At 39.4% G+C, this 26,666-nt stretch overlaps 1 protein-coding gene across 1 annotated transcript in view; it reads right to left on the bottom strand.

The window, feature by feature from the left end:
* MTPN (myotrophin) overlaps positions 1 to 24,359 on the bottom strand; it is a 77,948-nt gene extending 53,589 nt beyond the window's left edge. Inside the window, exon 1 of the mRNA XM_055421324.2 lies at positions 24,020 to 24,359. Within this exon, the coding sequence (XP_055277299.1) occupies positions 24,020 to 24,091 (72 nt within the window). The 5' untranslated portion in view covers positions 24,092 to 24,359. The remainder of the gene's footprint in view (positions 1 to 24,019) is intronic.
* Positions 24,360 to 26,666: the final 2,307 nt, after the last annotated feature.

Genomic DNA, 26,666 nt, shown 5'->3' on the forward strand with positions numbered 1-26,666 from the left:
CAAATTAGGAAAAAAAAATAATGAGCGACATCTTACAATGACTTAAGTTAGATTATTATTTAATTATGAAGCCTGAAGTGCTGAACCATTTTTTTACATGATTAAATCAAAGCAGCCTGGCATCTTTATTTGATCTCCTGTCCTTTGTTTACTTTCACCTTAGAAGAATAAAAATAGTTAAAAGAACTCAGAACAATGCCCCCCCACCTTGTAATCGACTGGTCGACAAGAATCAAATCCTGTAAGGATTCCACCCCTCTCCCCCAACCCTACCCATCCAGACACTATCTGCCAGTTTGCTAAATCTGAACTCTGCTAATGCTTTTTTTCCTATTCAGACTGTGGATGCTCCTCTTTCCCTGTTATTTAGGCTCCAAGTCTTGCCAATGACTTATACCTCGATCTGATATTCCTTAATCTGATCTTGATTCTGCCTTGTGGATAAAGAAGAGCTGCAAGGTCTTTCTACACACACACTCCTCTTACCCTGGTATACACAGGTCTAGATCTTCCCTAAGACCCTGAAGCTTTAAAGAGCTTAAGTCACTAGTCATTTACTTAGTCAGTCAGTCAGTCAACGAATATTTATGAGCTCCCATTATGAGCTTATAAATTATCTTCAGTGCTAGAAATACAGACATGAACAAAAGAGGCAAAGTTCATCAGGTCAAGTCATGGCTGTAACCTACTCAGCCTGAGCTGGACTATGGTCACTGCAGTTCTAAAAGTCTCTCTTTTGACAATAGGTTTGTGCTAAGTCAAACAAAAGTTCAAACTCCATTCCTCCTCTCCCCTCTTAATCTTACATAAAAATAATAATACTCATGTTCCTGTAATGGAACTAGAGTGGTTTCCAGAATCTAACGGGTCCAAAACCAAATTCTGGCTCTGCTGTTTATTAGCTTGGTTATCCTAGGCAAGTTACTTGAATTTCTCCAAGTCTCATTTATCTCATCTGCAAAAACAATCTTTAATGGTTTTTTTGAAATAAAATTTTCTGACACAAAAATGTAGACCAAGCACTAAGTAAACAACCTCATATTAAACAGGGATCACAACCTCCAGGCCAGGTACCTGTTAACCCCATACTCTTCATTTATCCCTCACCCCCTTCTCTCCCCTTTTTGGTTTGCTTTCTATGACTACGGACCTAAGTTTTGCCCTGTGCTATGAAATAACAATAATCACAATACAGGTACGTACTATCATACATGGGCTTCCCTGGTGGTTTAGACAGTAAAGAATCTGCCTGCAATGCGAGAGACCTGGGTTCGATCCCTGGGCTGGGAAGATACCTGGAGAAGGGAATGGCTACCCGCTCCAGTATTCCTACCTAGAGAATTCCGTGGATGGAGAAGACTGGCAGGCTACAGTCCATGAGGACACAGAGTCAGACATGACTGAGCAGCTAATACTGACTTTCTCTACCATATATAAAACAACAGGATTTACTGTATAGAGTAGGGAACTATATTCAATATCTCATAGTAACCTATAATGGAAAAGAAAGAGGATGAGATGGTTGAATGGCATCATCGACTCAATGTAAGTGAGTTTGAGCAAGCTCCAGGAGATGGTGAAGGACAGGGAAACCTGGCGTGCTGCAGTCCATGGGGTTGCAAACAGTCAGACACAATTGAGTGACTGAACAACAACAAATATATATAAGACTGAATCACTCAGCTGTATACCTGAAACTAACACATTTTAAATCAACTATATTTCAATTTAAAAATTAGGCCTCTGGTTTGGTTTATGTGTGTTGTATTACTATTCTAATCACATATGGTCCAGAGAGAAAAATTTCTGCTGTTGGACTGCTGTTACTATTTCACTGAGTTAGGTAGTAATGAGTTAGGCAAACAAAGGGCAACAGCTTAGGTACACTGGTGAAGAAAAAGCAAGTTCAAGGAGCTTTATGATCGGAATTGCTCTAACACCCACAATCCAAATACAGAGTAAATCAAGAAGAGTCTAGTTTACCTAGTATTTGTTTCTTTTTTAGAGCTCACTCTTCCTTTCACTAAATTTCCTCCAGTTTGTCTCCATCTTTGCCTTCCTCACTCTTCTAAATGGCTTTAATATGGAATAAAATGTATTTTTAATAGTTTCAGATTTCCTATCCTTAATGGTAAAATTTTTAAAATGTATCTCAAAAGTGTAGTTTGGTGGAGATATTTACCATAGATCCAGTACTTAGTATAGGCCTCTACTGCACAGCATGTGATTCACTTGAATAATTTCTTTTTTAGGTCTTTCTTCAGGTAAAAAGAAACTATTTATCTTCCTTTGATCTCTAAGATATGTACACACTGCTGAGTTCTAAAGCATAAGTACATACTGTACTGTCATAAGAAATCAGTATCCTGAAAAGCTCCTTAACAGAGTAGAAAAAAATTAGCACAGGTGTGACCATTTTGAAGCACAGTATGTAAATTAATACTAGACACCTGACTGATTGTAGAATGCAGTAAAACTATTAAATTTAAATCCTATATAGTTGAGTCAATGTCCCCAATAATTCAGTTACAGCTAACCCTACATTTCCCTACTTAGAATTCAGAAGTCTGCAGGCTGAGTGTTTAGTATTGTCATGATGACGGATCCTTTTGAGAACTGGACGGATGCAATCAATTCTCCTTTCCTATGATCCTCTGGTCCTCCTCTTTCCCCTGCCACTCAAGGTTAAAAGTCCCTACTTAAGGGTATTACTTTGCCAAGAAAAATCATGTATTACTGCACTCGTGACATTAGTGGGTAAAACAGTACCAGAGTTATAAATTACAACATAGCTATGGATTCAAATGTATAATATCAGTACTTTAAATACTTTATATGGAACTTTATGATACAAGAAAAATAGATGGTACAACAAAAAGGTTAAAGTCTGAGAAGTATAAAATAGAATCAACTTGCCCTTTCTCTACATAGTTTCTACAAAGTTAACAGTAGAGTTCTCTCACACCAAACGCATTGAACTCTCAATATTATAAATATGAATTTATTTCAAAATAATGAACAATGATACCCATAACAAATAATCATTTTATTTAGTGAACACCTGCTTAATAAACGTAATATATGAAGTCATAGTTTCATAAAACCCTTTGAATGTGTTTTAAACAACAGTTTTTTGTTACTAGCTACAAATCCATACTGGGCTGACCCTGATGAAAGTGATCACCTTCTAAAATCCAATGGATCAGTCACATCAGACATGTTCCCAATTGAGGGTTATTTTCACTGACAAAATTACTAACACTTGAAGAGGTGCTGCCACTTGTAGTGGACATACTGCAATGGCAGCAATGGCTGAGAATCTGGCCAAAAAGAAAAAACAATACTGTTCACAGTAAAAAACAGAGCACATATGCCTTGTTTAAGGATTAGAGAACTACAAAATAAGTCCTGTGTTTTTAACGTTGTTTTACAAATAATTATGTATCTCCATCTCTGGGATTCTTAACCTAGGACCATTCAAGGTTCTGAAAGTATATATTCAAATTACAGGTTTTATGTTCATTAATTTACTTATTAGCATCACATGGAACTAAGAGAAGGCAAAGAGATATCAATAAAACATGTGCCAGAAAACACGTTAAGTGCAAATGTGTGAGTCTTTTTAAGTATTTTTAATCAGTTAAAAGTGTTAAGCATCTATCTTTCCAACAAAAACAAACAAAAAAATATGCTTTAAAGTGGAATCCTGCAATAATTTAAGGCCTCAAATCTTACCATATGTTCCCATACATACCATCTATATACCTATACAGAATCTTCAAATTTTCTTTTCTTTCCAAAATGACTACTTTTAAATTAGTTTTATATAATTGATTTCCTTATTAAAAGCACACTTCTTTAAAAGAAAAAAGATTTAAAAGCAATAGGTTAGAGTTGGATATTTTCTATTAGGCTGGTGAAAAAGTAATTCAGTTTTGGACTTCCCTTGTGGCTCAGCTGGTAAAGAATGCGCCTGCAATGCAGGAGACCTGAGTTCCATCCCTGGGTTGGGAAGATCCCTTGGAGAAGGGAACGGCTACCCACTTCAGTATTCTGGCCTGGAGAATTCCAGTCTATGGGGTCGCAGATGGTCAGACATGACTGAGCAACTTTCACTAGGCTCAAACGCATCTTTATTAGTCAAAATAGGAACCATTACAATCAGCACATTTTTGCCAATGAGAAGTCTGTTTATTCCTGGAGCATAAAAATCTATGCTTTGGAATTCAACGAACTCTTGTAAAGCATTTTCTGCCTCCTGCTGGTTGTGGAAGCGTTTTCCCTGCAAAAAAGTTGTCAAGATGCTTGAAGAAGTAATAGTCAGTTGGCAAGAGGTCAGGTGAATATGATGGATGAGGCAAAACCTGGTAGTCCAATTCGTTCAACTTTTGAAGTGTTGGTTGTGCAACATGCAGTCATCGGGCACTGTCGTGGAGAACTGGGCCCTTTCTGTTGACCAATGCTGGCTGCAGACGTTGCAGTTTTCAGTGCATCTCATTAATCTGCTGAGCAGACTTCTCAAATGTAATCGTTTCACCGGGATTCAGAAAGCTGTAGTGGATCAGATGGGCAGCAGACCACCAACAGTGACGATGACCTACTCTGGTGCAAATTTTGCTTTGGGAAGTGCTTTGGAGCTTCTTCTCACTCCAACCACTGAGCTGGTTGTTGCCAGTTGTATAAAATCCACTTTTGGTTGCAGGACACAATCTGATCAATAAGTGTTTCGTTGTTCTTGCACAGAATAAGAGAAGATGACACTTAAAAATGACGATTGTTTTTTTGCGGTCAAGGCATGAGGCACAACTTACTGAGCTTTTTTACCTTTCCAATTTGCTTCAAATGCTGAAAGATTGTACAGGGGTCAATGTTGAGTTCTTCTGCAACTTCGCCTGTAGCCGTAAGAGGATCAGCTTCAATGATCCTCTCAACCGGCTGTTGTCAACTTCTGATGGCCCATCACTGCATTTCCTCATCTTCAAGGCTCTTGTCTCCTTTGCAAAACTTCTTGAACCACTGCACTGTACAGTTGTTAGCAGTTCCTAAGCCAAATGCGTTGTTGATGTTGGGTGTCATCTCTGCTGCTTTACAACTCATTTTGAACTCGCATAAGAAAATCCCTCAAATTTGCTTTCTAACATCATTTCCCTAGACTAAAATAAATATACACTTTCAAATTGCGGTGCTGGAGAAGACTCTTTGAGTCCCTTGGATTGCAAGGAGATCAAACCAGTCAATCCTAAAGGAAACCCTGAATATTCACTGAAAGGACTGATGTTCAAGCCCCAATACTTTGGCCACCTGATGAAAAGAGTCGACTCACTGGAAAGACCTTGATGCTGGGAAAGATTGAGGGCTGGAGGAGGAGGAGGAGGTGACAGAGGATGAGATGGTTGGACGGCATCACCGATTCAATGAACATGAGTTTGAGCAAACTCCGGGAGACAGTAAAGGACAGGGAAGACTGGCTTGCTATAGTCCAAGGGGTTCCAGAGTCAGACACACGACTTAGTGACTGAACAACAACACAGCAAGTAATAAATCATTAGCAAAAATATAAAGTGAGAAGTGTGCGTTAAAATGCTGTATAACATAACCTTATTTAGAAATGTATTCTAATATCAAACAGCAAAGTTCAACAATGCAAAACTGCAATTACTTTTGTACCAACCTAATAACTGAAAATGTGAAGTGTTAGAATTGTTTACTGGTGGCTATGGTTTTTCCAGTAGTCATGTATGGATGTGAGAGTTCGACTATAAAGAAAGCTGAGTGTCAAAGAATTGATGCTTTTGAACTGTGGTGTTGGAGAAGACTCTTGAGAGCCCCTTGGACTGCAAGAAGATCCAACCAGTCCATCCTAAAGGAGACTGGTCCTGGGTGTTCATTGGAAGGACTGATGTTGAAGCTAAAACTCCAATACTTTGGCCACCTGATGTGAAGAACTGACTCATCTGAAAAGACCCTAATGCTGGGAAAGACTGAGGGCAAAAGGTAAAAAAAAAATTTAACCTCCTAGCAATTAATGTTATTTTGCCAAGAAGCTTACAGACTTAAAAAAAAAAAAAGTTCAGTTAATTATTTTAGCCAACAGTATATCTATCCTGTTCCTCATTTGGGCTTATTAATTTTAAACAGAAATACAGGGACTTTCTTATTTCCAATCTGGGGTCTTTTTTCTGAAAACTTGTATCTCTGTTAATCAGTTCAAACTTATATGTTCTTCCCTAACCAGCAAAAGCTGGTTATAATGCTTTATTTACTGTAACACTCAATCTTCAATTTTTTCCATCTATGTATTTCAAATGTGGCTCTGAAACATTTCAATGCAAATGATGCAGAAAGAATATTCTGCTGGAATGAGTCAGACCAAATCCAATCCTTTCACTTATCAGTTGTAGAACTGCAGGCAATTTACTTACTTTCCATTTCCCTAACTATAAAATGGAGACAAGACCTACATGTGTAGATGTAAGGATTAAATTTCATACACGTCTGCATGTTCATTAATTATGTGGAACCACAGCTGGCCTAAGTACTCAAAGAGAAGGCATAGATTCTCACTATCTTCCATTCTGAATCTGATGTTCTATAGTGTTCATTCTCCTCTATATTGCAACCAAACATAACTTCTTGGCTCTTACGGCTGTTTATTCTTTTCATGTAGTTGTATATTTTATTAAAGTGTTTTTATAGTTGCTAAGTTTTATTCATATATCATGTATTAAATAGGGAAATAATTCATTGAAAACCTACATAACTATCTACCTTATTTGTTGTTGGTCCTAAATACCCTTTTGGTTCTTTCCTGGTAGCTCAGCTGGTAAAGAATCCACCTGCAATGTAGGAGACCCTGGTTTGATTCCTGGGTCAGGAAGATCCCCTGGAGAAGGGAATAGCTACCTACTCCAGTATTCTGACCTGGATAATTCTATGGACTATACAGTCCATCGGGTTGTAAAGAGTGGGACACAACTGAGCAACTTTCCCTTTCCCTACCCAAGAAAACTCATCCTCAAAAGAGTTACTGAATACACTGGCCAACACTCCAGGTCTCAAATGATACTGGCTGAATGAACTGTGAATGAACCAGTGAGAACTGTGCTAACTAGCCTTCTTTTTCACTTCTGGAGTTGGAAATCAAGCCAGGTCATGTGACTGGCACTAGTGTTGGAAAGAGGAAAATTCTGGAACATTTGAGGATGGATGACATTTGATAGCCAAAAAGATTCTGTAAAATTCCCTTTCAGTTTTAAGGTTTAAATTAGCTTCTGTTAGCATGTTTAAATAACAATTCCTAATTTTCAGAGTAATTTTAGGTCTCTTGCCTAAGGTTCAAATTTACGATAAAAGCTCAATACTTCTAGAGAATTTCATTCAGCCTCTCTTCTCTTACCCCAATCCACACATGGCTTTCTATGACTTGCTTTTCCTTATAGTTCAGTATGTTTAAACCATAATTTTTTTGGAAATGCTGATCCCCAAAATAAGTTTTATATTTGATCATATATTTTAATTATTTTAGTTCTCAAAAGCTCAAAGGGAAAAAATGAAATTTAGTTTATTGGACAACCTAGTTTTGGGAACTTGAGTGTTATACAGGAGTGAAGAAACTATGTCCCATGTGCCAAATCTAGTCTGCTGCCTATTTTTGCAAATAAGATTTTATTGGACACACTCATTTGTTTACATATCATCTATAGCTGCTTTTGAACAATAGCAGAGATGAAAAGCTGTGATAGAGACTGTAAGGTTTACAAAACCTAAGCCAAAAGAGACACTAAGAAAAGGGTCTATGCCATTCTAAAGGAGATCAATCCTGGGTGTTCACTGGAAGGACTGATGCTAAAGCTGAAACTCCAATACTTTGGCCACCTCATGCGACGAGCTGATTCACTGGAAAAGACTCTGATGCTAGGAAGGATTGGGGGTGGGAGGAGATGGGGACGACAGAGAATGAGATGGCTGGATGGCATCACTGACTCGATGGACATGAGTTTGAGTGAACTCCAGGAGTTGGTGATGGACAGGGAGGCCTGGCGTGCTGTGATTCATGGGGTCACAAAGAGTTGGACACGACTGAGCGACTGAACTGAACAACAACAAAAACAGCCCAGATTTACGATACAGTTACAATACGTTAGGCATTGCTTTGTTAAATTTTACCGTTACTATCTCCTTTAAAAATTGGGTAAAATTTTTGGATAAAATTTATGGTTAAAACATATGAATTGGGTACTATTATAATTCCTATTTTCAGATGGGAAAGCTGAAGTTTGATGAAACTAAATAGTCTGGTCAAAGTTAACAGGTGGACTGGGAGTGAAACCTAGGTCTACTGGAAACAAGAGTAGAAGTATAATTACTCTTCTTCAGAGGGCTTTAAAAACAACACTAAAGGTGTTTTCTAAGGACTTAGTTTGTGGCTAGAAAGCTTTCAATTGTATTGGTTTGATGGTCCACATGCTTTTATATTGTAAGCAGTATGTAAGTACTACTACTTATATTATTATTAGTTCAGTTCAGTTCAGTCGCTCAGTCGTGTCCGACTCTCTGCGACCCCATGAATCACAGCACGCCAGGCCTCCCTGTCCATCACCAACTCCCGGAGTACACTCAAACTCATGTCCACAGAGTCGGTGATGCCATCCAGCCATCTCATCCTCTGTCGTCCCCTTCTCCTCCCACCCCCAACCTTTCCCAGCATCAGAGTCTTTTCCAGTGAGTCAACTTGTCGCATGAGGTGGCCAAAGAATTGGAGTTTCAGCTTTAGCATCAGTCCTTCCAATGAACACCCAGGATTGATCTCCTTTAGAATGGACTGGTTGGATCTCCTTGCAGTACAAGGGACTCTCAAGAGTCTTCTCCAACACCACAGTTCAAAAGCATCAATTCTTTGGCAATCAGCTTTCTTCACAGTCCAACTCTCACATCCATACATGACCATAGCCACCATAGTTTGGCCCCAGGTAAATAGCAGGGAGGGAACACAGCTCCACCCTTCAGCAGAAAACTGGATTAAAGATTTACTGAGCATGGCCACGCCCATCAGAACAAGACCCAGTTTCCCCCTCAGTCTCTCCAACAGGTTTCCATAAGCTTCCTAATCCTTCTCCATCAGAGGGCAGACAGACTGAAAACCATAATCACAGAAAATCAACCAATCTAATCACATGGACCACAGCCTTGTCTAACTCAACGAAACTATGAGCCATGCCGTGTAGGGCCACCCAAGACGGACAGGTCATGGTGGAGAGTTCTGACAAAATGTGGTCCACTGGAGAAGGGAATCACTTCAGGATTCTTGCCTTGAGAACCCCATGAACCGTATGAAAAGACAAAGATAGGACACTGAAAGGTGAACTCCCCAGGTTGGTAGGTGCCCAATATGCTACTGGAGATCAGTGGAGAACTCACTCCAGAAAGAATGAAGAGATGGAGCCAAACCAAAAACAACACCCAGTTGTGGATGTGACTGGTGATGGAAGCAAGGTCCAATAACGTAAAGAGCAATATTGCATAGGAATCTGGAATATTAGGTCCATGAATCAAGCTAAATTGGAAGTGGTCAAATAGGAGATGGCAAGAGTGAACGTCAACATTTTAGGACTCAGTGAACTAAAATGGACTGGAATGGGTCAATTTAACTCAGATGACCATTATATCTACTATTGCACACAAGAATCCCTTCGAAGAAATGCAGTAGTCATCACAGTAAACAAGAGTCCGAAATGCAATACTTGGATGCAATCTCAAAAACGATAGAATGATCTCTGTTTCCAAGGCAAACCATTCAATATCACGGTAATCCAAAGTCTATGCCCCGACCAGTAATGCTGAAGAAGCTGAACTTGAACCGTTTTAAGAAGACCTACAAGACCTTCTAGAACTAACACCCAAAAAAGATGTCCTTTTCATTATAAGGGACTGGAATGCAAAAGTAGGAAGTCAAGAAACACCTTGGGTAACAGGCAAATTTGCCCTTGGAGTACAGAATGATGCAGGGCAAAGGCTAATAGAGTTTTGCCAAGAGAACGCACTGGTCATAGCAAACACCCTCTTCCAACAACACACAAGAGAAGACACTACACATGGACATCACCAGATGGTCAACACTGAAATCAGACTGATTATATGCTTTACAGCCAAAGGTGGAGAAGCTCTATACAGTCAGCAAAAACAAGACCAGGAACTGACTGTGGCTCAGATCATGAACTCCTTATTGCCAAATTCAGACTTAAATTGAAGTAGGGAAAACCACTAGACCATTCAGGTATGACCTAAATCAAATCCCTTACAATTACACAGAAGAAGTGAGAAAAAGATTGAAGGGACTAGATCTGACAGACAGAGTGCCTGATGAACTATGGACAGAGGTTTGTGACACTGTTCAGGAGACAGGGATCAAGACCATCCCCAAGAAAAAGAAATGCAAAAAACCAAAATGCCTGCCTGAGGAGGCCTTACAAATAGCTATGAAAAAAAGAGAAGCAAAAAGCAAAGGAGAAAAGGAAAGATACACCCATTTGAATGCAGAGTTCCAAATAATATCAAGGAGAGATAAGAAAGCTTTCCTCAGTGATCAGTGAAGAGAAATAGAGGAAAACAATAGAATGCGAAAGACTAGAGATCTCTTCAAGAAAATCAGAGATACCAAGGAAACATTTCATGTAAAGATGGGTTCAATAAAGGACAGAAATGGTATGGACCTAACAGAAGCAGAAGACATTAAGAAGAGGTGGCAAGAATGCACAGAAGAACTGTACAAAAAAGATCTTCACGACCCAGATAATCAGGATGGTGTGATCACTCAGCTAGAGCCAGACATCCTGGAACGTGAGGTCAAGTGGGCCTTAGGAAGCATCACTATGAACAAAGCTAGTGGAGGTGATGGAATTCCAGTGGAGCTATTTCAAATTCTACAAGATGATGCTGTGAAAGTGCTGCAATTAATATACCAGCAAATTTGGAAAACACAGCAGTGTCCACAGGACTGGAAAAGGTCAGTTTTCATTCTAATCCCAAAGAAAGGCAATGCCAAAGAATGCTCAAACTACCGCACAACTGCACTCATATCATACGCTAGCAAAGTCATGCTCAAAATTCTCCTAGCCAGGCTTCAGCAATAAGTGAACCATGAACTTCCAGATGTTCAAGCTGGTTTTAGAAAAGGCAGAGGAACCAGAGATCAAATTGCCAACAACCGTTGGATCATCAAAAAAGCAAGAGAGTTCCAGAAAAACATCTACTTCTGCTTTATTGCTATGCCAAAGCCTTTGACTGTGTGGATCACAATAAACTGTGGAAAATTCTGAAAGAGATGGGAATCCCAGACCACCTGACCTGCCTCTTAAGAAACCTGTATGCAGGTCAGGAAGCAACTGTTAGAACTAGACATGGAACAACAGAATGGTTCCAAATCAGGAAAGGAGTACGTCAAGGCTGTATATCGTCACCCTGCTTATTTAATTTATGTGCAGAGTACATCATGAGGAATGCTGGGCTGGATGAAGTACAAGTTGGAATCAAGATTGCTGGGAGAAATAGCAATAACCTCAGATATGCAGATAACACCACCCTTATGGCAGAAAGTGAAGAAGAACTAAAGAGCCTCTTGATAAAAATGAAAGAGGAGAATGAAAAAGCTGGCTTAAAACTCAACATTCAGAAAAGTAAGATAATGGCATATGGTCTCATCACTTCATGGCATATAGATGGGGAAACAATGGAGACAGTGAAAGACTTCATTTTGGGGGCTCCAAAATCACTGCAGATGGTGACCACAGCCATGCAATTAAAAGACGCTTGTTCGTTGGAAGAACAGTTACGACCAACCTAGACAGCATATTAAACAGCAGAGATATTACTCTGCCAACAAAGGTTGGTGTAGTCAAGGCTATGGTTTTTCCAGTAGTCATGTATCGATGTGAGATTTGGACCATAAAGAAAGCTGAGTGTCAAAAGAATTGATGGTTTTGAACTGTGGTGTTGGAGAAGACTCTTGAGAGTCCCCTGGACTGCAAGGAGATCCAACCAGTGCATCCTAAAGGAAATCAGGCCTGAATGGTCACTGGAAGGACTGATGCTGAAGCTGAAACTCCAATACTTTGGCCACCTCATGCGAAGAGTTGACTCACTGGAAAAGACTTTGATGCTGGGAAAGACTGAAGGTGGGAGGACAAGGAGACAACAGAGGATGAAATGGTTGGATGGCACCACTGACTCAATGGACATGAGTTTGAGTGAACTCCAGGAGTTGGTGATGGACAGGGAGGCCTGGCGGGCTGTAGTCCATGGGGTGGCAAAGAGTCGGACACAACTGAGCGACTGAACATAACTGAAAACGGTAACACATTTAAGACTTATTTACAGATTAGAGTGGTTTTTTTTTGGTAATAATATTTTCAAATGCTGTTACTAAAAGCTTTTTTCATATATGTAATCTTATTTTTTAACTGAAATATAAATGACCTACATACAACACTATGTTAGTTCCAGGTGTACAACACAGTGACATCACACTTCTCAAGATTTCAAAATGATCCCCATGGTAAGTATAGTTACCATCTGTCACCATATAAAGTTATTACCATATTAACTATATCCACTACACTGTATATTTCATTCCTGTGACACATTTATTTTGTAACTGGAAGATTATAACTCTTCATCTCCTGTTTCACTCATCTCTCCCACTCTCCTCCCCTCTGGCAACCACCTATTTGTTCTCTGTTATCTATGCATCTGTTATATATTGTTCACTTATTTTGCTTTTTAGATTCCACACAGAAGTGAAACTATACAGTATTTGTCCTTCTCTGACTTACTTCACTTAATATGATAATCTCTAGGTCTATCCATGTTGCTGCAAATGACATTATTTCATCCTTTTTATGGCTGAGTAATAGTCCATCGTATATACACATGGCACATGCTTCTCCATTCATCTACTGATGGATGCTTAGGCTGCTTCCATATCTTGGCTATTATAAATAATGCTGTAATGAAATTAAGAATTTGAAAATACTTAACTGAAATTCTAAAGTGATTGTCATGAGAGGTTGTAAGTGGAAGTTAGTTTTATACCTATATAACTGCTATCATTATTACTGTTTTCACATCTATTATAGTAATACGGAAAAGGTGAACAGAGTAGTTTGAAACTGAGCTTTAAGTGAGGAAATGAAGAAATATTATTTATACTAAGAACACGTTTTAAAGAGGAATATGGTAAAAAGAAAAAAAGCTTTGGAAAAGACGAAGGAAGGGTCAATTCCTGGATACTTCGACTCAAATTTAACTAAACTACAGGTAGGTAAGAGATAATATGAAATACTGTAATAATAATGTAAATACTAGAAATACACAGGTAAGTTCTAACTTCAAAAACTATATAGCACAACAGGGCAGACAGGCAGGCAAAAATCAGTATAGGGTTCTTAACTGCAAGCAACAGAAACCAATTTACAGTGATCAGCAGAAACGTACAGATATTAAAAGCAGCTCTCAGAATTGCCGAGACATTTGAAGAACCACACTCAGTAAATGCATAGGAACCAAGTGAGGAGGCTTTAAGGCAATAAATCAAAATCAAAATCTGTGACACGAACCACCTGGTTAGAGAAAAGATGCCACAACAAACACTACTTCTCCTTTTGGAAACTGATGCTTTATTGCAGACACTTCATCTTTTCCTGTGCCTGAGTATCGGCTCTAGATAAAAGCATCCAATTAGCCACGTTTGGGTTATGGCCCATTTCCTAAACTCTGGGCAAGAGAAAGCAATTTATTTGTCCTTTTCTGCTTGTGCAGTGGGAGCTGGGCCTTGTATTTCACCAAGATTCATACTATATATAAGTAGCAGAAAAGAAAGTGAAGTCGCTCAATTGTGTCTGACTCTGAGACCCCGTGGACTGTAATCTACGCCAGGCTCCTCCGTCCATGGGATTCTCTAGGCAAGAATACTAGAGTGGGTTGCCTTTTCCTTCTCCAGTAGATCTTCCCGACTCAGGGATCGAACCCAGGTCTCCCACATGGCAGGCAGACAGCTTTATTCTCTGGGCCACCAGGGAAGCCATATAAATAACAGGGAACTCTTCAAAAACAGGAAGGGGCTCAAAGGCTGCGAGGTCTACCCCCAAGAAAACAAATGCCTCTCTACAAACACTGTAAATCGAGACTTGCAGAAATATTTTGAGAGGGAGTCTCTGTGTTCTCAGTTTGAAAGGCATTAGTCAAATACTTAAATAATAACAAGTGATACACTCCTATACCTGGCACCTTTGCTTTTTTAGCCATTCATTAAGACAAAACTCTTGGAACATTTAAAACTTAAGAGATATATTCCACAGAGCAAGAGTTTCTTAAGCCACTCACAGTTTTTCAATCTCAAATCCAATCAAGCCCATAAGTCTTAAGTTTAAGCAACTCTACACTAAAACATAATACAACAAGAAAGTATGCCAAATTATTAGCATACTACACTGGCATAAAAGATTAATAACACAGGAAATGTTATGCAAAACAAAAACTTTAAAAATAAGCAGAAATTTACCAAGCAAAGAAAGTGGAATAAAAAAATAATTTACCAGTGGTAATAGCTATATAAAGCACTTCATTAGAAAACAGTGCAATGCAGTGAAAAAGGCACCTGTTCAGGTCAGAAAAAGTGAACTGAAGTCCTAATCCTAATCAGCAGTATAATCTGAGTCAAGTCCTTTAATATCTAATTTTTCCACATTTACAAAATGAGGAAGGTAGACTAGATGATCTTTCAGTAGTTTTGCTTCTAAACAAATGTTGGGTTATTGTTATTAATAACAATGGTTAACATTTATTGGCACTCACTATATTCCAGGGAAAATAGTTTACAGTTTACATATATTAAGTAGGTATCATTATCCCCATTTTCTCCATTTCAGGAAATTCAAGCTCTAAGCAGTTAACTAACTCATTCAAAGAGGTCAGGTTTATAAGCTAGCCAGAACCAGAGGATTTGATTCCGAAGTCAATATACTCAATCACAGTTAAACCAATAACAAAATTCCAAATTTCCTAAGGACAAGGACTTTGCTATTACAGCTTTTATTATATTCTGGGAAAAACAATCTACCTTTTTCTGATATCTAAAATTTTCAGATGGCTAATAATTTAGACCCAAGTATCTCATTATTTTATATGGTCAAACAGAAATCTTTCCAAAATATACCACACCTGTCTCTGACTTTTAAATAAGAGATAAAAGTAGATAAAATCTTAACTCTTCCTGAAGCTCAAGGTTATATTTACATACAGTAGTTACTGCACAGGTCTGGGGAACTTGAAGGTAATGTGACTCTGTGTCTTCATTCTCTCAGGTCAGCTAACATTTTTGCTTCTTCTCTCGTTGATTTCATTGATCACAGGTCCTTGACACCCATATTAGTGTTTTGTGGACTAAAAAAATAAGTCAGGTTGCATAAAAATTACTTTCAGTCACATTTCTCATTACAAGGTGGCCTGGATGTTGTACCATAAAGTAATTCTTAATTATCAATTCAGCTGCGATTTGATTACCTATTTGCTGTTCCAAATACTTTGATACACAATACTGCCATACTGTACCATACCTTCCTACTAGGAGATACTTCATAAAGAATTAAAATCTAAAGCATCATGTCTTCAGATCACATGCTGCAAGCATCCCAGGAAAAAGAAAATGTAATGTTTATGAAGATATATGGGATAAAGGTAAGGTCGGTTCCAAAAATGCTCAGTTTCCTTAAAATGACAGAAAAAAAGGAATAATTCTTAAAGAAACTCTATTGCAGAAATTCTAAAGGGAATGAGAGAGAAAGTGGCTCTATTCCATACTAAAACATATTATGAAGCTACCATTAAAATCACTTAGTATGGATAGAAAAAGAGCAAGAAACATTGGATTTTCTTTATGACAAAGATAATAGTTCAGATTAGCAAAGAGGAATTACAATAAATGTGGAAACTGTCTAAAAAAATACACCAACTATATTCCTATTTCATACCTTCCCATAAAATAATTAACAGAGTAATCAAATGCCTAAAACAGTAAAAAAGAAAAAAGAAAACCAGAAGTTCTGGGGGGAAAAAAAAAAGACCAACTTTACTCATAATCTGATAGAGAAGATATCAATGTATGGCGAAACCAACCAATATAATATTGTAAAATAAAAAAAATAAATAAAATAATTCCAAGACATCTAAAAAAAAAAAAGAAACAGTCTCTTCAAATAGTACACAAAATCCAAGTCACAAAAAGGGGAAAAAGTGACAAATTCAATCACATAAAAAGTAAAGACTGCTGTAAAACAACAAAAAAAGATAAAGCCAAGAGACAAACTGGGAAAAATACTTGCAAAACCTGTGATAAAAAACTAATTTATAAAGGGCTCATACAAATCAATTTAAAAAACCAGACCAATTACCTACTAGAAAAACAAAAGAAAGGTATAAACAAGAAATCTTAGGAAATGAATACAAATGCTAAAAGTTCTGATGTTTCATTTCCTCATTAAAGAAAGGCAAATCACCTATTCAAATAGAAAAAAGGCAGTGTCATTAGAGAATGGTCAATCTCATGTGCTACTTACTTGTGTCTAAGTTGATAAAACTTATCAGGAGGGTCATGGAGCTATGGCCTCAGAAACTGTCAAGGTGTATATACACATACATACATATCTATATCTATATATATAAAGGTAATCACAATAACATGAGCTGGAAAAAGATGTTTATTATGGAGCATTAGTTAAATTATGGTATATCCATAAAATGGAATAAAATGCACCACTTAAAAAGGAGGGATGAATAAATGTAATGTGGAACCTAAGATAAATTATAAATTATTAAGGAATTAAAAAAAAGCAAAGTGCAGAAGAGTGTATCGAAACATTTTTAAGTGGGGAAATGGATGAGTAAGTGGGTTTTCCAATGTTTTTCTGGAATTACTTACGTGAACCTGTTAAGAATGGCTAACTTTGTTCACAGGTACACAGACAACCACAGGTGCTGTATTTTCTAACCTGTACCTGAGTTAATTTCACTTTTTAAAGTTAACAGTAATTATCTAGAGAGTATAATTACAGACCAAATTGTCTTTTTTTTATACTTTTCTGTCTTTAAAAAACCTAATAAAATTTGTATTTTAAATAAACAAACACTCCAGTAGGGATAATGGGCAAGGGGTACTTTGTTACATTTTATTAACAGGAAGGCCTGGCGTGCTGCAGTCCATGGGGTCGCAAAGAGTTGGACATGACTGAGCAACTGAACTGATGATTCTATCAATACAGCTTTATCTCTTAAATAATAGGTATGTTATTTTAAAATTTAAATCAGCTTTATTACACTTTTACTTGTTTGCCCTAGTTTTTGATAATGTTTAGAATCTCAAAGCAAAACATGACAAATAGCTGATGTACATATGAGTAAACACTCCTCCTGCAATGTAAAAAAGATCTTCTCATTTTAAATTCAAAGTAAGAGACACACAGAAAAGTATCTAAACTATTCTGCATCTACTGAGGGCACCTTTTTACACAAGCTGACCTACTGGCTTTCTGACTGGGTCACAAGCCCTGCTGCAGAAAGGGCCTAAACACGGTGACAAATTTTTGTAAGAAAGAAACTGGGAATTTAAAAAAAGAAACAAAAAAGAGGAAACGATGTAAAACTGATATATGCAAGACAGTCTGAATCAGGACTTCTTTTCAATTGCCTATTAGGAAAGTTGAAAGTGATCCCAATAAGTCATGCAATTTCTAAAGACTAGTGTTGATACTTTTTCTCAGGTTCGAGAGATCCTTTTCTCTCACAAGATGAACAATTGTTGCTTTTCAACCTATCAGAATGTCAAAGGCAGGTGTAACTAGAAAGGGGCTGGAGCGGGAAAGAAAACCACAGACAAAGAGAAGTTAGAGAGAGACCTGATGTCTAGTGTTTCACAGCAAGTGAAACAGAAGTACATGTAAACAAGAGTACATATATCAGACCTGCTGGAGAATCTAAGGTAACTACTTACCATACAGCTCACAAATGTTCACCTGAGAGCTTGAGTCTCAAAACTAAACACAAAGCTCACCTCTAAGTAGTCTCAATGGATAATTACATCTTGCTGTGATTATTTTTAATACTTAATTATACTCAATAATATAGAATCCCTGAGTTATCTAGCATTATTGAAAAATGAAAGTCAATGTTATGCTTACGTAACAAGAGCTTTGACGTCAGAGAGACTGACTTAAAATCTCAGCTTTGTTACTCAAGAGCTCTACGACCTTGGGCAAGTTGTTTAACCTTTGGCTTTTCTTCATCTCTAAAATCTTTAATATTGGGTTACCAAATTAACTATGTTCATGGGTTGGTGTAATAAATAAAAGCAGTTACACTTCTACATGGCTTCACAGTATTCAAATAAAGTTTTAAGAACATACTTTTTGAAAAAAGTGCCATTAGTTTAAACCATTCTGAATAGAAATCTCAATACCTCAGTTAACTTTTGTTTCTTCTTAAAGCAAACAGACACAACTTAACTTTTTCTATAGGATAATTATTAATATAAATGATAGGATTATGTATGACTATGGGGGCTTCACAAGTGGCACAGCAGTAAAGATTCTGCCTGCCAATGCAGGAAATTGGACAAGGAAATGGCAACCCACTCCAGTATTCTTGCCTGGAGAATCCCAGGGACAGGGGAGCCTGGTGGGCTGCCGTCTATGGGGTCGCACAGAGTCGGACACGACTGAAGCGACTTAGCAGCAGCAGTAGCAATGCAGGAAATGCAAGAGATGCAGGTTAGATTCCTGGTCAGGAAAATCCCCTGGAGTAGGAAATGGCAACTACTCCAGTATTCTTGCCTGGAAAATTCCAAGAACAGAGGAGCCTGGCGGGCTACAGTCCATGGGGTTGCAAAGTCGGACACAACTGAACATGTGCACGTGCACGCACACAGGTTTCCACAAGCTATCAATCAGTTTCTTTAGGAACACTGTGAGAAAGATAGCACCTGACAAGACTTCAAGTTTATAGAGAAGGCTCCATGCTAATTATTTCCAAATGTAACAATCTTAAAAGTAAACAATTAAAATTTTGAAAAACTATAGCCCTTTTACTATATCCTTATTCACAATCAAATAACTTGTGCTTGCCTCTTGCAAGCCCCTTTCTCATTTTCTTAATGTGCTCACTAAGTTACTGTGAACTAAGAAGCCAGATAACCATTTCGTGGCAGATTGATCTGGTGAAAAATATATGGGCTGTGGGGACGGCTCTGTGTTTAAATCCCAGGTATGCTACTTATTTTGTGATCTTGTTAAATTACTTCTCTTTAGCTTCAATGTCCTCATCTTTAAAATGGGGATGCAATTACCTATACTGAAATGCTGTGGTAAAAGGCAAATGAAAATTGAGATAAAAATCTTACAGAGTACTTTCCAGTACCTGCCAAAATAAGTCATCCTGTCAATGATAATTACTATTACATAACTAATGCAGGATGTTAAAACTACAGTGAAGTTAAGAATATAAAGGATTTCTTATTTGGAACATATGCTTTTAATGTGTGAAATTCCTTGGCACCATACTGGAGGTACAAAGACGAAAAAGGATATATGTATCTATCCTCCAGAGGCTCACAGCCTTTAATTAAAGACAGACACACAGACAAAATCATAGCAATTTGGTAAGTGAAACAGCAGAAGCAGCAGCACTCCATCTGAAGTCAAAATACCTTTCTGGAGGTGATGGTTAAGCTAAGAGGATAAACAGCTCACCAGGTAGGACTTAGGGACTGAGGTGAGCCGACTTGGTCAAGAAGGATGAGATCACAGGTGAAGAAAATACATAAGAAACAGTTTGGTGAGGTCTGGCACAGAGCACATGTAGAGAGGAGAGTTTAAAAAGGTCAGCATAGGCCAGATCTTCATGATCTGGGATGCCAAAACAAGGAGGAGTTGGCCCTTTTAAAAATAAATAATGAGGAATCACAAAAGTAAAAGGGCAATGAAGAGGCTGGCTGAAAAAGACGCTCAGATTCCTATTACATAGAGTTTCCTCCAGCTGAGATGTTCCAGCTGACCAGGGAAGAGAGAGAAACTGCAGTCAAGGAAAATATAGTCTAAGTGGTTAACTAGCAATTAATTTAAAGTAGTGATGTTAAGCAACCCACTCCAGTGTTCTTGCCTGGAGAGTCCCAGGGATGGCGGAGCCTTGTCGGCTGCCGTCTATGGGGTCGCATAGAGTCGGACACGACTGAAGCGACTTAGCAGCAGCAGCAGTGATGTTAAGCGGAGAAGGCAATGGCACCCCACTCCAGGATTCTTGCCTGGGAAATCCCATGGACGGAGGAGCCTGGTGGGCTACAGTCCACGGGGTTGCGAAGTCGGACATGACTGAGCGACTTCACTTTCACTTTTCACTTTCATGCACTGGAGAAGGAAATGGCAACCCACTCCAGTGTTCTTGCTTGGAGAATCCCAGGGACGGGAGAGCCTGGTGGGCTGCTGTCTATGGGGTCGCACAGAGTCGGACACAACTGAAGCGACTTAGCAGCAGCAGCAGTGATGTTAAGAGAAAGGAACTAAGACATAAGGTAGTCCTGATAACACTCAAAAAGTTGGGGAAATTCCCCAATTTCTATTTTGGGCAAATGGGTGGGTCATGAAGTCGTTAGTCAGAAGGTGGACAAGAAAAATAGAAACATTCAGGATTTATCTGAATGCAGCCTACCAGGCTCCTCCATCCATAGGATTTTTCCGGGCAAGAGTACTGGAGTGGGTTGCCATTTCCTTCTAAGTCTGGAGCTCAAATGAAGGCCAAATTAACTCCAAGGGAGAAATTAACATAAAGGCAGAAATGGAAGGCAAAAATAAGGCATTCAGATGAATCACACAGATTGAAAACGGTGAATACTACTACCATAACTGATGAATATGCTACTTTGTGTCTTTCACTTACTTTCCAATTGAACAAACTGTTATATGTGAGATGTTATTTTTAATCTACATGCTACCTTGTAAGTATGAATGCTTTTTCCAGAGGTCAGCTGAACATTAATGTTTAAGTTTTCTGAGCATCACTATCATGCCAAGATTAGCAAAGTGTTGGGGGCCTGAACGGTGCCCAATGAAAATGGGAATTAAGTAAATATAGTCTTTATATTTAGTTTCTTACAGTCAAGAAACCAAACTGCTTTAGATACTGTTTTAATGATGATTCAGATAAGCATGTAACATGGAATAATCTGTTTTTCTTTATATGTTGCTTTTTTCATTTCAGTTCAGTCGCTCAGTCGTGTCCGACTCTCCGCGACCCCATGAATCACAGCATGCCAGGCCTTCCTGTCCATCACCAACTCCCGGAGTACACTCAAACTCATGTCCACAGAGTCGGTGATGCCATCCAGCCATCTCATTCTCCGTCAGGAACATATAATTTTCAATGGTTTTGGAACTTTGAATTTATTTTTCAGAATTCAAGAATTCACCCCAAGCCAACAATTTATGCCAATCCATACTCCCAACTTCTGTACAGAAGTCGGTAGAAAAGTACAATTATTGGTTTCTAAAACATTAATTTTAAGGAAAAATACTAAACTGCTTCACCCAACAGGTCCATTCTTACACGTTAACAATGTGATAGATCTTCACAGGTGTACTCAGGACAGTATTTTAAAGATTCTCACCCCTTAGAAGGAAAACTGGACAACAAGACATGTTTCTTTATGTACTTTCTTTGTACACAACTCAGAAAAATGCAGATCACATAAACTTAGAAAATAATAATGACTGCCCACCAGATGAAAAAGGTGAATCAATGAATAAGCAGGGAAGATGGAGGCTGGGCGGAAGAAACCATGTTAGGAGGACTTGAAATATAAAAAGGCACAACAGAAGAGCTCAGTCAGTGAAAAACAAAGGGCTAGTTTCTGGCTGTTTTGTTTTTTTTTTTAATCATTTTTCATTAAAAAAGAAAAAGCTCCATGATCTGTTCAAAGAATTACTCTTTTTGGATAAATCAGTTCTTAATACTTTCTTTTGATGTCTATCCTTCCCTCTTATGCACATCTTTTTTGTTAATGAGTGTAGGCAGTATGGTAGTAGTATTAGGTATGTATTAGTATTACGGTAGTATTAGGGAAAAACCAAAATTAAACGGAATAGAATGACCTAACTTAAAAACTGAAAACAAATGAATCCATTGTTACTGGCACTTATCTTTATACAAATGTTTTTGTGTGACTGAACATTGTGCATAATCTGCCTGGATGTGGACCTTGGAAATGTCCTGCTAGAGATCTTGATATCATAAATTTTCACAATTACAGTTTAGATTGTGAAACGGCATAAAGCAGTGAAGGAGTCTAAGTCTGGGAGTCAGCAGTTTAGTTCTGCCTTCATTTGTTATCTCTGTAACTAGATTTTTTTTTTCCTTATGCACCCTGTATCTCAGTAATCTTATCTGTAAAATGGGACTAATAAAAAGATTTACTTCACAAAGATAATGTACAGCATGTTATTTTTGTAGCTGCAAACTCAGTCCTTAACTTTTCAAATCTCAAGAATGTAAAATAAACTAGGTGCCACCCTTAGCAGAAAAACAAAAGCCCACTCACTTCCAGAGTACTGCATGCAACGTCCTACCACTGGAATCATACCATGAAAAGTTCCAAGTAATTTCTTTCCTTTATTCTTACATTGAAACATCCAAAAAGACTGGTTTCAGACTCCCACTAGCTGAAGGCAGTTAACAGTATCCTAAGAATCCATCTCAAAGGACTAAGAAGACAATCTGCATGTGGAAAGTCTAGATTGTAATGGTATTAAACAGAGTAAAAACTAACAGTAGCTTGCCCTGCACAATCCTGTAAGTTTTAAGAAACTCTGCTTTTGCTTATTTGCTTCTAACACGCCACTGTGAAGCAGAAACACAGCATCATATACCAGTGGTCACAGCCTTTGAAAAACTAGAAGCTGGATCAGATGCTCAAGCTTTTAGATGCCCACCATGATCATGTCACAAAGTTATACAGTTTAGAAACAAGATGTGCTCCATATTTATGTAATAAAGTCCTATTTTGTTTTGGAAGATTTCTTTTTAGATCACCATATTAGAATCACATGTAAGTTCTCTCATAATTACACAAGGTGTAATTTCAGGGTCCAAAGGCAGGCCATTGGAATTTTAAGTTTACCACTCCACTCCATTACAACGTGGACTCACACTTGGGTTTAAGTTTAAGATTAGCTTTCTTCATCATGATTTTCCCTCTAAATGTACTGTAACTAAACTACATTACTTTTTACTACACATGTAAGCACTTCTGATGGAATCTAGGAGAAAGATGGAATCACTGAAGTTAACCCACTGGTTTGAAAACTGCTCAAGTATCTTAAACACTCCCAGATGCTAACTGACAACTTGACCACTGGAAGCAAATTAAGTTATTCGTTGCAGCGGGGGAGAGGAAAGAGGCCACACCCAAAGTTAAGAGTTCACAGTGAAGTGACACCAAGTTTCAGAATTTTAACTACTGCTATTTTCGGTACTCCTTTTTTTCTTTCACGGTCAAGGAATACCTTACATTCATAACAGGCCCAAAGTTAAACAGAAAACGTTACTCTGATTCTAATCACTTAAATTACTTCATTCGGTAGTGGGTAGGTCCAAGATGGAGAATTACCTCATCCGAAGAAAGACTGGAAGTAACGCTGGCGTCGAAGAGGGCCGAACTCAAGTCCTCGGCGCTCATAAGCGACTCTAGAAGAGCTGGGCACCCACTCTCCCCTCCCCGAGAAGCCAGGAAGGCAAGAGCCTGTGTCACCACGGCAGTTACCTGACCCAGAACGCGACCGTTTTCTGTGGACCCAGGTTTCGGCTTCAGACGCTCCCGGCCTCCCACCGTCTCCGCGCCACCTCCATCCAGGAGGTCGCCCCCGCTTCCTCAGCCTCGGCTCCATCCCGCCTCCGTGCTCTCGCCGACTGCACTCGTTCCCCCACTCACCTTGGCCACGTAGTCCTTCACCTCATCCAAGTCTCCGTTTTTCAGGGCCCACATGAACTCCTTGTCGCACATCACTGCGGCGGGGCGGGCCGGACAGCAAGACGAGGAGGCGGTGGCAGCGGCGAGCGGATACCGCCGGGCGAGAGGGACACAGGACCGCGCGGCAGCCGCACAGAAGCGAAGGCGGGGTCGGCGGCCAGGCGGGCGAGGCAGTTGGCCGCGGCGACCGTTAGGGCGGGAGAAAGAAAAGTTTTTTTTTTTTTTGCGGCCACCGGGCCCAGCAGAGCAGGTTCCGCCTGGCCGAGGAGAAGCAGGAGCGCTTGCACTTCCGGTTCACTCCCGGCTAGGACCGTCCCCCAACTTCCTCTTCCTCTTCCCCGCGGCGGAACGCCCTGCTCCGGACCCCGCCCCGCAGGCGCGCGGCGGAGCGCTGCGCGTGCGCAGACGCACTGACTGAGCCGCCGGGCGAACGCGGGTCGGGGAGCAGTGGGCGTGGCTGGGAGGCCGGACAGCTGGGTCCGAGGTCGAGGGCCGGACCGCGAGTGGACAAGCTGCGCAACGTGAATGGGAAAAACTTAAAAAAACAACTCACAACGTCGTAGCGCACCTTGCTCACCTTCTAAGTGTTCAGAAGAAATGTCTGATTTGAATTTCTTCCCTTTACTTTTCCCTCCTTCCCTCCTTTTCTTTTCCTTCCTTGATCTTTCCTTTCCTTCCTCCACTATTGAGCATCCTTGGGCTCCTACCACATGTCAGACTCTGCTAGGCACAGTGAATATACTTTAAAAAAAAAAAAGGTTCAGTTGCTCCGTCGCGTCCGACTCTTTGCGACTCCATGACTGCAGCACGCCAGGCCTCCCTGTCCATCACCAAATCCCGGAGCTTATGCAAACTCATGTCCATTGAATCGGTGATGCCATCCAACCATCTCATCCTTTGTCATCCCCTTCTCCTCCTGCCTTCAATCTTTCCCAGCATTAGGGTCTTTTTCAATGAGTCAGTTCTTCGCATCAGGTGGCCAAAGTATTTGAGTTTCAGCTTCAACATCAGTCCTTCCAATGAATTTTGAGCACTGATTTCCTTTAGGATGGACTGGTTGGATCTTCTTGCAGTCCAAGGGACTCTCAAGAGTCTTCTGCAACACCATGGTTCAAAAGCATCGATTCTTCGGTGCTCAGCTTTGTTTATCGTCCAACTTTCACATCCGTACACGAGTACTGAAAAACTAGATGGACCTTTGTTGGCAAAGTAATGTCTCTGTTTTTTAATATGTTGTCTAGGTTGGTCATAACTTTTCTTCCAGGGAGATTATAAAAAAAAAAAGTGACATAAAACAATTACTGCTCTCAAGGAACTCTTCCATACTTAAGACAACGATGTGAATGCTGTGTGTCAATACTACACATAATATTCTGTGGAGGGAAAACTTGACTGTTCTCCCTGACCAGCAAATTATGTCCAGAGACTTAAGACTTCAGTTTGACGCCATAGGGCAGAGCAAACTTAACTGACCGGTACAGTTTGTATTTTTTAAAAAATTTTGTTCTTTTGTTTTGTTTTAAGAATTTTTGTTCTTTTGCTTTGAGGCTTCAGGACCATTCTCGCAAAACCGGTTCCACTTTTCCTAGAGACTGACTGTAATAACCTGGGGCACAGCTGCTAGGTGCTTTAACCCTAATGATCCAGGTGTGCACATATCAACACAGAGCCAATAAAAACTTATTGGAATAATTATTTGTGTATATATATAGTCTATTATTTATGACCCATTGTCACCCTGCTTATTTAATTTATATGCAGAATACATCATGAGAAATGCTGGGCTGGCTGAAGCACAAGCTGGAATCAAGATTACCGGGAGAAATATCAATAGCTTCAGATATGCAGATGACACCACCCTTATGGCAGAAAGTGAAGAACTAAAGAGCCTCTTGATGAAAGTGAAAAAGGAGAGTGAAAAAGTTGGCTTAAAGCTCAACATTCAGAAAACTAAGATCATGGCATCCGGTCCCATCACTTCATGGCAAATAGAGGGGAAACAGTGTCAGACTTTATTTTTTTGGGCTCCAAAATCATTGCAGATGGTGATTGCAGCCATGAAATTAAAAGACGCTTACTCCTTAGAAGGAAAGTTATGACCAGCCTAGACAACATATTGAAAAGCAGAGACATTACTTTGTCAACAAAGGTCCTTCTAGTCAAGGCTATGGTTTTTCCAGTGGTCATGTATGGATGTGAGAGTTGGACTATAAAGAAAGCTGAGCACAGAAGAATTGATGCTTTTGAACTGTGGTGCTGGAGAAGACTCTTGAGAGCTTCTTGAACTGCAAGGAGGTCCAACCAGTCCATCCTAAAGAAGATTAGTCCTGGGTGTTCATTGGAAGGACTGATGCTGAAGCTGAAACTCCAATACTTTGGCCACCTGATGCAAAGAACTGACTCACTGAAAAAGACCCTGATGCTGGGATAGATTCAAGGCAGGAGGAGAAGGGACAACAGAGGATGAGATGGTTGGATGGCATCACTGACTCAACGAACATGAGTTTGGGTGAACTCCGGGAGTTGGTGATGAACAGGGAGACCTGGCGTACTGGGTTTCATGGTGTCACAAAAAGTCGGACATGACTGAGCGACTAAACTGAACTGA

Source organism: Moschus berezovskii, chromosome 3 (genome assembly GCF_049115385.1).
Source record: "Moschus berezovskii isolate FMDL1 chromosome 3, NW_MosBer_1.0, whole genome shotgun sequence".
In the NCBI taxonomy this organism is placed as follows: Eukaryota; Metazoa; Chordata; class Mammalia; order Artiodactyla; family Moschidae; genus Moschus; species Moschus berezovskii.